The sequence below is a fragment of the Phlebotomus papatasi genome, chromosome 1, assembly GCF_024763615.1.
Source record: "Phlebotomus papatasi isolate M1 chromosome 1, Ppap_2.1, whole genome shotgun sequence".
Classification (NCBI taxonomy): domain Eukaryota; kingdom Metazoa; phylum Arthropoda; class Insecta; order Diptera; family Psychodidae; genus Phlebotomus; species Phlebotomus papatasi.
Genome location: NC_077222.1, coordinates 61,525,667 through 61,539,422, shown reverse-complemented (window position 1 = coordinate 61,539,422; position 13,756 = coordinate 61,525,667). Strand labels below are relative to the sequence as shown.

The window sequence follows — 13,756 nt, the reverse complement described above, 5'->3', positions numbered from 1 at the left end:
ACTCAGATTTCTCGACCTCGTTTTGGCACTTTGCCTCTGCTTGTCTGTGCGATGGGGAGCAGCTTGAGCTTTGTACGTTATCAATCCGTTATTCTCTTTGATTCTCTGCACTAGTCTCTTGGAGATACCCAGCGTTTTGCCCACATCTCTGACTGAAAGGCAAGGTTGCTTCTGGAAAAGCGCCAACACTCTCTTCTCCATCTTCTTGTCTACGGCTCCAGATTTTCTGCCACATCCTGGCTTTCGGACAACAGTCTTGAGTTCGTTCAAGCGTAATATAACTCTTCGCACCGTGGATGGACACTTTCCGGTGATCCTTCCGATTTCAGAATAGCTCGCTTTTGGATTCTTTAGGTACGTGTCCACGATCAATTTGCGCAGGTTCTCCATTTTTATCACTTTTTTCAGCCAAAACACAACCTTTTTTAATATTTTTTTCAGAAATGAAAAGCTGACGAAATTCTCTTGAAACGTCAAAAAAAATCAAAGCAAAACTCAATTCCTACTGTGACTAACTTCATGTCGAAAACTTGTCATTTAAATTCGGGACACGCTTTAAAAAATGCAAATGTGTAAGTATATTAAAAATTAAACTTTAGCGATTACTAAAGCGGATAAAGTTAAATAAGCCTACGATAGGAGGATAGGAGAGATTTTAGCGAGGGCCAATTCAAAATGTAAACAAATTCAACTTAAGGTTGTAAATATGTATACATTCCATAAGCATTTGATTTAGCCATTTACTATACATATATTTATAGTCAATTTTTGCTTTTTTGATGAAAATGATTAAAATTTTGAATAAAATTGTATTGGAGAAATAACTAATCAAGCAATTTTTATTTAAAAACTTATAAGAATAAGAACATGATGACAAATAAGTAAATAATTATATCGGAAATACTATATTCCATAATCTTTTTTTTATTAGAATAGAGATATAGTACCAGCCACTACATTAGGTGTTGTTTTTTTAATTTAAAAAGCTTCGCCAACGGGCTTGATGATTAGTTCATGTATCTGAACATGGGGAGGTGTACCCAGAACATGGAGGACACTTTGTGATACATCTTCAGGTTGCAGTAAAGGAAATTCACCAAAATTCTCTAAATAATCTTCTGGAAATATCTCAGTTTTAACAGCACCTGGACTTACAGAAGTCACTTTGATGTGATGCTTGCTGCGGATGAATTCTTGACGATGGATTTCTGTAATTGCAGTTACTGCATATTTACTTGGGGCATATATGTTGGTTGAAGGCATTTGAAGATTACGGATGATATTATGTCCAGCAATGCTGTTTATGTGAACGACATGAGAATTTCTCCCGTGCTTTTCCATTGACTTGTAAGCTTCTCTCGTACAGAAGACAAGACCAAGAACATTTGTATTAATCACCTCGCGAATTGCAGTTGAATTGTCCTTATTGATAAGCTCAGTTTGCCTTATTATTCCAGCATTGTTGATCAAGACATCAATTCCTTTGAATTTAGTCTCGATCCATTCAAAAACTCTCACGATATCATCTTCCTTGGACACGTCACATTTCATAGCATGAAGATTTCCTTGAAGATTTATCGGAAGACCTTTCTTCAGATTTTCAACTTTTTCAACCCTTCGAGCTAATCCGATTGTGATCATTCCAGCTTTAACTAGATCCACAGCAATAACAGCACCAATCCCTAATGCAAATAATGTATTTGGGATTTAACTTTTTTGAATTAAATATGTTCTTTAAATTTTACCGGCTGAAGCACCTGTTACAACCGCGATTTTATTTTTCCACTGTTCCATGTTCTGTTAAATGCGTTAAACGTCTTAATTCACAGAAATTAAAAATTGGACTGAATTTATCTGTCCGGTCTTTGCCAGTCATGACCATGACTTGTCTCTTTCTTTGCCGTATAGAAGGCGCAAATGTATAAGTATTCAAGATATCAAATATTATTGTGTAATCACTAAAGTTACCAAAGCTACAGATAAACTTAAATGACTTTTGCTCAGAGCAGAAAAAAATGACCAGTGATAAGCCCAGATAAGCTTATGGTAGCTGAGATTCTTTACAGGTGACCTCAAAGTGCGTGCAACTTGGGGTGCTTGCAACTCAGAATGCGTGAAAATTCGATTGTGAGTTGAATTTTGGGGGTAATGGCTCAGGCACACCTTTTAGATCAAGAAAATTTCATGAAGTCGAATTTCGGATCCCTTTCTTTCTCACATGTTTTGCATAATGTCTGTCTCATTCTCTCGCACTCTTCTTCTTCTCTTAAACATCACTCCAAATTAAATTTAGCTCAATCGAATTTGGTATGCGAAATAATGAGATAGTCATATGTAAAACATGTGAGAAAGAAAGGGTTTCGAATCTCGACTTTATGAAATTTTTCTGATCTAAAAGGTGTGCCGGAGCCATAAAGAATCGCGTCGAGTAAACTGTTCTCGGCAGTCGAAATGGATGAAATTGGCTCGACGCGATTCTTTACCCCCAAAATTCAACTCACAATCGAATTTTCACGCATTCCGAGTTGCAAGCACCCCGAGTTTAAAGAGTAGAGGAGAGTATAGGCTGCCTTTCTTTTATTTCTTGATAAAAAGATTTATGGTGCTATTTCAATAAAATACGAAAACGGAAATCTTTCTTCTAAGTATTTTAGCACTTTACTCTTTACAAATGCCTCTACATTATCGTCTTTCTTTTGTGTTGGTTTCTGTTTCGACTGTTTACCGCAGTCCTCATTGTGTTCTAAAACCACCAAAAAAATCATGACAGGAACCAACATAAAGAAATGTCGATTATGTAGGAATATTTCAGAACAGTAAAGTGTTAAAAAAAATGTTAATTTTTCATCGGAATTGCACCATTTACCCTCAATCTAAGATAAAAAACGCAAGGATTTAAGTTAAATATTTAGGATTGAAAATAAAAGTTTACGATTTCGAATTAAAAGGTAATCACGCTTCTTCTACTATATCAATCTCTTGCCTTAGAATTTTCCAGGTTTAAAGATTTACAAGATTTTACCAAGCAGCTTTGAAATTAGAGATATATCTTAAGGGAATTTGAAATTACGATTTCAGGTCCGTTATTGTAAAGTTTGTTACTTTTAGCTTATACTGATTTTAGGATAGTTTTATCTCAGGTTTTAAAAGTTTCGAAATTCGATTAACAAATATTCTGATGCTTTTTTTTTAATTTATTGGAACATTTGGCTTAAATATCCGAATCTAATTTTTTTTTTAATCTTGACTAATAAAAATTATGAGGAGTTAAACCATATGGCTAAACTTTTGGTCTAGAGCTCGTGTAAAGACAAAAAAATTGAATTTTTTGTGCGAAAAAGCTCAACAAAAGACTTAGAAAACGGGTGTCGTTTGCTGACTGGTAGCGATAGCCCAATCAGTATTATTCTTAAAGGTGTGTTTAAGTATTCAATACTGAGGATCAACTGACTGAATGCATGATAACTATCAGACTTTAAAGTTTCACACCCTTCACCTCTCATTCAGGCTAACACTAAGGACAATGAACATGGTGTACCTTACCCAATCAATCTTTGGAGTTTCATAATAACTAAAGGGACTTTAACCGCGGGACCGAATAGTCTTACACTTTAAATTTAAAGATCTTTGTCGGACCATGCGAGTCATCCTTAAGACCGGTTTAAAAAACTAATGTCCTAGACACACTTACGAATTAAGCCAAGAGACAGCTTTACATAATTATAATCAAAATAGTGATTTGACTAAATTCCCATCAGCTTCTTACTAATTAAGCCATTTCTCGGCTTAAGCCGTGATACGAATAATTAATCACAAACTGATGGAAATGTAATCTGATCACTATTTTGATAATAATTACATAAAACCGTTTCTCGACTTAAGTTCGTAAGTGTATCTAGGTTATAAAGCTTCTAAATTGATTTCTGAAAATAATTGGTAAATTTTAGTATAATAAAACATGTCTGAATACATGCAACTTGATAGTGATCTTTTACTCTGTTTTAAACTCAAGGTTGATACCCAACGCTAAGATGGCGGTGGTCACAGAAAAGTTCAAACAGCACGTCATAAAAAAGTGAAATATACAAAATTTTGAGAAAATGAATGAATTTAAATATAGGTTTTGTGTTTGTATATGTATTAAAATTACTATACAGCGTAAAAATATTACAAATTGTTTGTATGTACAAAATACTCACATGTCCTCAATGCTGTGTGAAATCAATTAAGCTGGTTCGATCAATATAAACCCTATAGCACATTTTCAGCTCCCATCGCAAAATGTTCTTCATTAGCTTTGTGAAACGGTGATACTTCACCCTCCTCTGTGAAGTAGTACTGCCAGTACTGCTGACAATGAATAATTTAATAATTCACTTAATAAATACCATGATCTGTGGATATTATTAAATACTCCCCTAATTATATTTCACGCTAAAAATCATAAATACTGGTAGATATTAAAATTATATAATATCTCATCTTATTAATTCTGCATATTCTTTTTCGCTCATTTTGCTTTGAAATTCTTTTCGTTTTGGGTCACGGCCAGAAATGAAAGAGAGTCCATTTATCTTCTTTTAAACTGCAAATATACAAATAGATATATTTTGTATATCAATAGGTGAGATTTTCTACAATATTCAACAATTTTCGAATTTCATAGCCTATGGCGAGCCACATTTTTGTGGGCATTCTAATTCCCATCGTTATGCTTAACTCATGTCATACCTAGCAATTATTATTGCAACATTGGCATCGATGGAAATAAATTCAATTTCAATTGATATTCGATTAGAAATATTAAACCAGGCACATTTACATGCTATTCTAAAATCGACACTTTCAGTGCAATATGCGGCATAATTTTCTGGTTTAGCGATGAATAAAAAAAACTCATTTCATTTTCTTCCCCAGAGACAATCCATTTACACTGAAATAAATTACACGGACAATGGAACATCCAGTCCAATTGGAAAGTGAATCTCCATGTGAAAGGTGACTAATTTTTCAAGAGACCCATTACTCTTCCGAACATCAATCTATTTGGACTTTTTTTTTCTAGGGCTTCGTTCACTGAGAGAATTTGTCTCAATGATGTTTACCACTTTCCTTTGTGCCAGTCTCGAGAGAGCATAATAACCCGGAAATTGATCTCCTTCCGATAGGACACATCTTTTTCGGTGAATTGGTACGAGAACACACAAATCACCACTGTACGGCAGATGACAACGGTCTGTATATAATAAAAAGATCTTTAGGATGGAAGGAAGAGAAAAGGGATAAAAGCAGAATTGACATTTAGAGAAGTTAAAATAACTAAACACACAAATATCGATGACATTTGTACTGCTATATTGTTACGATTGTGTCTCACAAAAAAATCCTTTTTTTCTTATACTTCCTTCAAGAATGGGGAAACTCTCTAGAAAATGTATGTATCAATCATGTTTTTGAGACTAGAATTCTCTTCCTTTTCAAGCATCTACGGCAATTATTGCTGAACATGACAAAGAATATTTGACATTCCTATAAATAAAGAAATAAGTTTTATAGATTGTAAAGCGATCTTCAGACTAGAAATTTTGTCTTTAATTTCTAAGTCTGAATCACTTAGAAATTGCAGTAATTTTTAAAAATCTATTAACTAATTTTTAAAAAACTAATCAATTTTTTTATTTTATGGTAGTATAGAACATTTCAAGAATATTTCCTAAAATTTGAGGTCTTTATTTGGATCAAAACTCTAAGTGTATAGACTTTTAAAAATATTGTCCTCATATTCAGATAGCATTAATTTACATTGAATTTTTGTCAAACTTTTATTTTTGTAGTAGGTGCAAAAGATTAAAAATATCGCCTATTTCTCTGAAACTTTCACAGATTTCAAAAAATCAAAATAAAAAAGTTAAGGAATTCCATTGGATAATGCTTTATCCGTTTAACGTATTTTTCAATTACTGCTACTCAAAATGGGTCATATCTCCGTTTGCCTAGCTATCAGCATGTTATAAATTTTAATGGTCTAAAAATAATTTATTGCAATTTAAGCCCTTTTCAGAAATTAACATTGAGTATCGTTTTCTGATATGTTTAAGTCGGAGGCAATCAAAATCCCGAAAGCCAAAATCCCAAAAGTTCAAAATCCTGAAGAGAATGAAATTATATGGAGGATAATGTGTAGAATAATTTTCTAAGACACAGTAAAATTTCTGCTTGCCTCCAGCAAGCGCGGGTGGAATCGTGGGAGTACCTATAACACTTTTAAGAATTCGGGATTTTGCCTTTCGGAATTTTGGCTTTCGGGATTTTGACCGAGTCCCGTTTAAGTATATTCAACAATTTTTTTCAGAAGTACTTAACCTTGTAATGTTTCGAATATACCGTACTAAATTGAAATTGTTCCTCCTTTAGACGTTTTTAAGTCGTAGTTTTAAGAAATTCGAAACCTAAAAAGCATATTTTTCAACAATTAATTTCACAAATACATTTTTTGGGAATGGTATTTGTATTCCAAACGACTGTAAACCGTTTTAAATCGGTTATGAATCGGTTAAAAAATGTTTTATATTATCACCTTATTTATTCATTTCGAAAATAATTTATGAACTTGTACGCATATAAAGGCAGTAAAAAAAGGATTTAGTGGAAAACTTATGTTCGTAAATGAGATTATTATTTCAAAGATATTATGAATGAGTTTAAGTAACATTGTGAGTTAGTTGTAGTAAATATACTACTCATGGATCAAATTGTTTATTTATTTACTAGGCCATTATGTATTGTACATTTTATTCTTTTACAAGTATAAGCTTTTATGGTTTTTATCGTTTTTATCCATTTGATCTCAAATTTTATTTCATGTCTCAAAGTCCCCTCCTTCTGAACGTCTGAACATTTTGCACCGGGCGAAACTTGTTCTCACAGCCGAAAGAATCAAACCAGGGATCTCTTTGCTGAAAATCTATAATGCTCTTACCAATCACCTAAAGTGAAATAAGGGAAGTGGGGTGTCTTTGAATACGGACACGTCTGAAATAGTTTTTTCTTCAGTTTTAACCCTCTAACGGTGTTTTCTTTAATATCGAAAAAAAAGTTCTATAACAATGTTTTCTAGGATAATTATGATCCAATAAAGTCGAAAAAACCGTCCATTCTTCATTATCTTTTTTAGTTTAGGCGCTAGGTGAGAAAATATAAAATTTTTTTGAAACTCTTTTTGCTTCTAAAATTCACATTTTTAGTTTTTTCAATATTTTTAAATGAAATATACAAAGTAGAATGACATATCTTTCAGTAAAAAAAATAAATTTATTTTAGTCAGATAACTTTAAATCGGTATTTTTATCGAAATTGGAAATGAGTTTTTTTGCACAAATATGTTTTGTTGCTTTTTCTCTGACCTGTCAGACAAAACTGGGAATAGCAACCAAACGAAGAGTCAAAATGAGTTGAAACTTTCAAGAGATGTTTATAAGACTATTACCGAGGACACTATAGCACTTTTAAATAAATAAAACCTTTATTGTTGCTGTAAATGTGATCTTTGTGAAGACCGCCTGGAGGCGGTCTTACCCGTTAGAGGGTTAAAATGGAACTGAGCCTTATTACAATATGTTTAATAACAAAAATTAGTTTGCAGAGCTAAATTATATCATAATAAGATCTAGTTACAATTAAAAAAGAAAAAATAAATACTACTTCAGAAGTTCCCCCATCCAAGTGTGCACCACTTCTCCCTATTAAAATTTGGGAAAATTTAGGTTTTTTAAATTAGTTAATTAGGTTAGTTTTGAGTTTTTATATTTTAATTTAAAAAATCATACTAAATTTATAGTATTCTAAATAAAAACTTTAAGGGCACTCAATGGGTCAAGTGGTAGAGCACTGGCTCTATGATGCAAGTGTCCCGGGTTCGAATCACCTTTAGGTCACCAGGAATTTTTCTGGCGTTAAAGGTGTTCGGATTGCATCCAGTGAGCTTCACTGCACTTGATTCCACGGGCATGGGACTGACAACCTCATCCCGTACAAGAAAAAATAATAATGCGTGTCTAGAAATCCCTTGCGGGAAGGCCTTGTTCCTTCATGGAATGTTGTGCCAGCATTATTATTATTATTATTAAATAAAAACTTTACTTTAATCACAGAGAAAACAAAATTTGTGAAATGGTTTTTTTTAACATAATCAGCGCTACATTATGTACTCTTAAGTCTTCACTCGATAATTTTCATCGATTCCCTAAAACTGTGAATCATTTTTACTCAAGAATGAGAAAAAAATTATCATGTAAATAGAAAATGCATATGGTAGGGTATAGTAAAAGGAATTGATGTCTTTGAATTTGACATCCATCGTGGTCTGGCGTTTGGGAGACGAAAAAACCATCTCGAAACGACTGGCAACATAATAATTTTTCAAATTGATTGTCATCCTTTCCATATTATCCTCATTTTATTGAATAAATAAGAGTTTACGAGAGGGTGCGACATGTCGTGAGGGGTAGAAAATGTTTGAAAATTCGTCCTTCTGTTTACTCTCAATGGCATAGATTTGAGTCCTTGCGTCGGAGACAAGGATACCCTAACTCGTATTGGTGAAAGGGAGATGACAAACTTTCAACATAGTTATACGGCACACACACTACTTTAGATGTATGTGTGTGTTTGGAAAAGAAGAAAAAGGAAGAGAATTCTCGCGAACCATTGAGTCGAGTCTGGAGAATATTAGGAGCCACGAAAGCTCATCACTTCTGCAGGAGAATTGGACTTCTCTCTTATGGTGCTACAAGTAGATGAGAAAAAGGGAGAGGATTTGTGGCATGGAAAGTGAGAGTGAGAAGGAAGAAGATTATGGGTTTGTATGTAGATTTTTATCGCACATCTTTTCGTTTATGTTTTGTTCAAGGGGCACCAACATAAATTGTGACGACAAAAAACACGGAGAAACTTGCCATTTCGGTAAAGCAAGTGCGACCATGGAAAGGGCACAAATCCTCTCGAGGGGCTCACCAACTGAGGCAGGAGCACGGTCAGAGTTGAAGACGAGATTGCCGAGTGTCACCGAGAGCGGGGTGACTGGAAATCCGAGGGGGACTGTAAATTGAGGCGCTTCCGCAGATTGCCTAAAAGACTTGAAGAAGGGGGAATCAATACTATCATCCGTTCAAGGAACCCCAGCCTCTGTGAGTCGCTTGTTGCAATAGTTCCTTTCATCGATTCATTTGGTCCTCGTTACTGCTTCAAGCAATTAACATTATTTACTACAGAGCATTTGTACATGAAAGGCTAATGATCTTAGTCACAATGCACTATCTTTGTCTCTTATCAATGACAAAGCAATTGTTCTTCAGCTGACTGACACACTTTCCAAAAGTGAACTCTTATCTGTCTTCAAGCTATTTTCTGCAAATGACTCACTATTATTTTATAATTTTGCTCAAATAAATTTCACGTCCTAACTCGATGTAAAGAAGACTGAAAAATCCATACAGAAAACAGTTTTTTTTTAAAATCTAAAAGGTCAAAAGGATGGCAAGCGTCCAGTAGGGGTATTCTGTAACAGAATGACAATGTCATATAACTTTTTGTGGTAAACTCAAGAGCAGGACAATATTAAAACTCAATGAGCATCGAATGGTCATTCCAAGGAGCCCTATGAGGCTTTTAGTATCTGATATCAATCGGATTTACGATTGGTTCTTCCGAATTTACTACACAAAAAAATTAAATTTGTGATATGACAATGTGTTACTGTTACAGAATTCTTCTCTAGGCCTTGTGAAATGCTCGAACTCGTGACCTAGATGCTGTACCCCAAAAGTTGCTTCACGTCGTTTACCTATTAATATTTACAGTTCTAACTCATATGGAAAGCGTCGTACTTCCAAAATTAGTTATCAGAAAATTAATTATCAATTAGAACGGGTTAAAACAGGTTCAGTTCAAGCAAGGGTCCATCAAGCCTAATAAAAAGTGAAGCTATTTTTCAGTTTTCCTTGTAAAAAATTTTCAAATATTGCACCGCGACTTAAACAAATTTGTTCGTAGTTCTTGTAATATTGCGACGAACATTATGAATCAATGGCAGCCAAAATCCCAAAAGCCAAAATCCCGAAAGCCAAAATCCCGAACTCCAAAATCCCGAAAAGGCTAAAATCCCGAAAGCCAAAATTTTCCTTTGCCTCCAGAAAGCGCGGGTGCAATCGTGAGAGTAGCTATGACACTTTTAAGAATTCGGGATTTTGGCTTTCGGGATTTTGGCTCATTCGGGATTTTGGCTTTCGGGATTTTAGCGTTCGGGGTTTTGGCTTTCGGGATTTTGGCGTTCGAGATTTTGGCTTTCGGGATTTTGGCGTTCGGGATTTTGGCTTTCGGGATTTTGGCGTTCGAGATTTTGGCTTTCGGGATTTTGGCTTTCAGGATTTTGACTGGGACCCTTATAAACTATGTATTTTTTGATAACTTCTAATGCACGATTTCGAAATATATCAGATTGATAAGTCAATTCTCTTTAGGAAAAAAACTTGCCATTAGTGTTCAGCATCTCCAGTGCCTTTTTAAAAAAAAAAAACATATGAAAAAATGAAATGTCGAGAGGTTCCTGAATTCAATACCCGTCAAGAGCTTTCCAACTGATCTACATATGACCCTAATCGGTTTAGAAATACGCTCTCAACAGCCTTTTTAATAAATTTATTATATACTTCAAATAAAAAGTGTTAGATTTAGTTTAGAAAATATTTAAATTTTACTTATTGTTATTAATGGGACTTTTTACAACCTTCAAAGAGGGAGGAAAAAAGATCAAGAATCGAGCCAGAAGCATTGATAGGGAGTTGACTTATGTAGTGAGTATGACTTATGAGCACCGTTTATCGTCTTACAGATCTTTTGTCAAATTTACAAGAGTTAATGTCCTACATGCTTTAAATTGGAGAGAATGTCTCCATGCTTAGGCCCTTAGCATTATGCGAGTTACTTTCTGTTTTGTTCAACGACGTTCCATTGTTATGCCCAACGCACAATAATTTTTGTTTGTAAACATGTCTTCAACATTTTCTATGAGAGAGACCGAGATGACTAGATCTAGATTTCATTTACTCTCACTGAAATGTGAAAAACATGTTTACAAAACAAAAGTTATTGTGCGTTGGGCATTAAGGTTTTCGAGGCTCTGTACCATCTGGCTTTCTGCAGATAGGAACAGGAACCTCACTCCTGATGAATAGAGACCCCAGCCATCCTTAGCTCCCACAGAAGTAGAATGCATGACTTAGAAAATCGGATGCAGCCCCCAAAAATGTCCCTTAACTATTAAGGAACACTTTGGCAAAACGACTCACTTTGCAAACTCCCAAACTTAGGTTACAACAATTAAACGGTGAAATTTAAAATGGAACTTAAGTTTCTTCAATTCTGCAGGGTCGATCCTTAGTCTCTTCTTCCTTTTCTGAAAATCGTAAAAAGTCATATTCACAGATTATTAACTTTGCAGACAGTTGTTGCAGGAAAATTAGTCTTATACCGTAAATGCTTAAACAAAATCACGGAACTTTTGCAAAGGTAATTTGAGTTAAATAATAACACTTTAAGGACGGTTGGATCATAGGTAATCCAAAAAAATCCTGCGCCCATTTGAAGTTATGTTTTCGTATAAAAAATCACAAAAATGACTTTTTGTAGCCCCTAATTTTTGATCTTCTCGTCCTTAAATTGTTAGTGAAATATTACGAATTGAATTAAATACAAAAACCCATTAAGCTCGATTAAATAAATGATTGCTTAATGATTACTTTTTGCAATATTGTAACAGATAGGGCTACATTTTCTTCTTAGTTTCATTGTACTAATTACTTTAGAGAAGTTGTAAGTTTTTTTTGATAATCTTTTATAAGATAACGTTTCTTCATCTTTTATCTTGAGATTATTCAACTTAACTTAATGATATCGTTTTTCATTAAAAGTTGATTGGATAAAGATAACAATATTTATCCAAAAGGCATGATTTATCAATGAATTGTCTAACGATAGTTTTAGACGAATTGTAATTCTGTTTATAGAAAAATATCCAGATAATTATCGGTAAAATATCTCTCTGGTTTAAAAGTAAGTTTGAAATAAAATTTTAGTTTCTACGTGTGTTTAGTTTGAGATTTATAATTATGACACTATGAAGATAAAGTGCTATAACGTAATATTACATAAAAATAATGTTTGTTTAACAGTTGTATCAGATAAAAAATAAATTAAGCATTTTTAAGGATTTTTTTTATATTATCTTATATAAATAATGGTATTTTCTATTAGCTTAAATGAAGAATAATATTTATCTTGTCATGATTATTATAAGAAAGAAACTATCCTTATGTTATTTAAATAATGGTTTTCGTTATCTGTTAAAGGTTTATGAGTTTTAAAGATTTTGTCTTTTAATAAAGTTTTTCCAATTCAATCATAACCAACATCAAGTCATAAAGAGAAATCATTATTTCTTACTTATTGTCCTATATAACCCCGGAATAGGCTATAACGTTCTTGAGCTTGAGCTTGACATAACCATTTCTCCAAACTATTTTTGTTAGTGCCTCTAAGTTCATCTATCCATTTAATTTTATGGGTAATTACAAGGCATACAACAACTTCTATTATGATGAAGTGGACAATATGGCTACAAAAATCAAGTAGAAAAAGTAAAAAGAAAAACATCGTAAGATTCCTCAATGATGAATCTTTTGTACACATGCACAGTAAAAGTAATATAAATGATTTAAAACGACCTGCAAGTCGTTGTAGTGATTTTAATTCAGAAAATCTGACGATTTATTAAGCTTCATGAAAAATAGTGAATTCCATTAAAAGCAACACATAGAATGTTTCTAAAATGTACCAAGGGAATATAAATTAGGGTGGATTTTCCTCACCCTTCATCCACGGAGCAACACGAGAATGTAGTTGGATAATCCTCCCATGAGTATATAGCTTTATATAATTCAGCAATATAAATGCAAGTGGAATTATCAAATTTGGCATAAAAACATTTTGGATGGAAGGAGCCAAAATATCACATGGAGACAAAATGGTCTGGCAAAAGGTGAGAGCTTATGGTGTACTTGAATAAAAAAAAAACATCTCAAATGTAAGTTTATTATGTGGCATTCATCTTTTCTTTCTCTTTGTTTCATCCTTTTAGCTTATTTAGTGTTCACCACGACAGTAATTCCTTTATTGTTGCTCGCACATTTGGCTCGATGCTCAACCCTCTTCACCATCCGGCAGCATCTTTTTCCACAACACCATTTGGACCTCTTCAGTGGTTCTTTTTACTGGTTACCAAAGTGACTCCAGGCAGAAATTCCTTGCATTCAGAGTATGTTCCGTTGAGGTTTCAAATAGAGAAATTACATGTGAAATTTATTTACCGAGTGGAATTTGCAATGGCTGAAGCAATAAGTCTCAATGGTGTATTATTTTTAGGTGATTGTGGGCTTTTTCCTCGTGAGAGCATGAGAAGAAGCGCTTTGCATTACGTCACTCACGATTAATTTCATCATCAGCTGAATGTCGATTGTGGCGCTATTTTGCTGTCGTCAGAGACTTGTCTCCCACGCGACAAGCTGTTATCAGCTCAAATAATCTTGTCATTCTCACACATACCCCCTTTCGCGCAATTTTCATGGTCACCCCGTCGCAACCTTTCCTTATCACTGGAGACTTTTTAATTGATTTCACCTGTCACTGAGAGTACTTCCCACAC

The 13,756-nt window shown here is 33.9% G+C and overlaps 1 protein-coding gene across 1 annotated transcript; it reads right to left on the bottom strand.

Annotated features, from left to right (window-relative positions):
- Positions 1 to 892: 892 nt before the first annotated feature.
- On the bottom strand, positions 893 to 1,879 carry LOC129809593 (farnesol dehydrogenase-like). The gene is made up of 2 exons (XM_055859545.1): positions 1,746 to 1,879; positions 893 to 1,682 (listed from the first exon to the last, which is right to left on the bottom strand). Exons 1-2 carry the CDS (start codon positions 1,792 to 1,794, stop codon positions 979 to 981), a joined length of 753 nt encoding a protein of 250 aa, XP_055715520.1. The 5' UTR covers positions 1,795 to 1,879; the 3' UTR covers positions 893 to 978.
- Between the last annotated feature and the right edge of the window lie 11,877 nt (positions 1,880 to 13,756).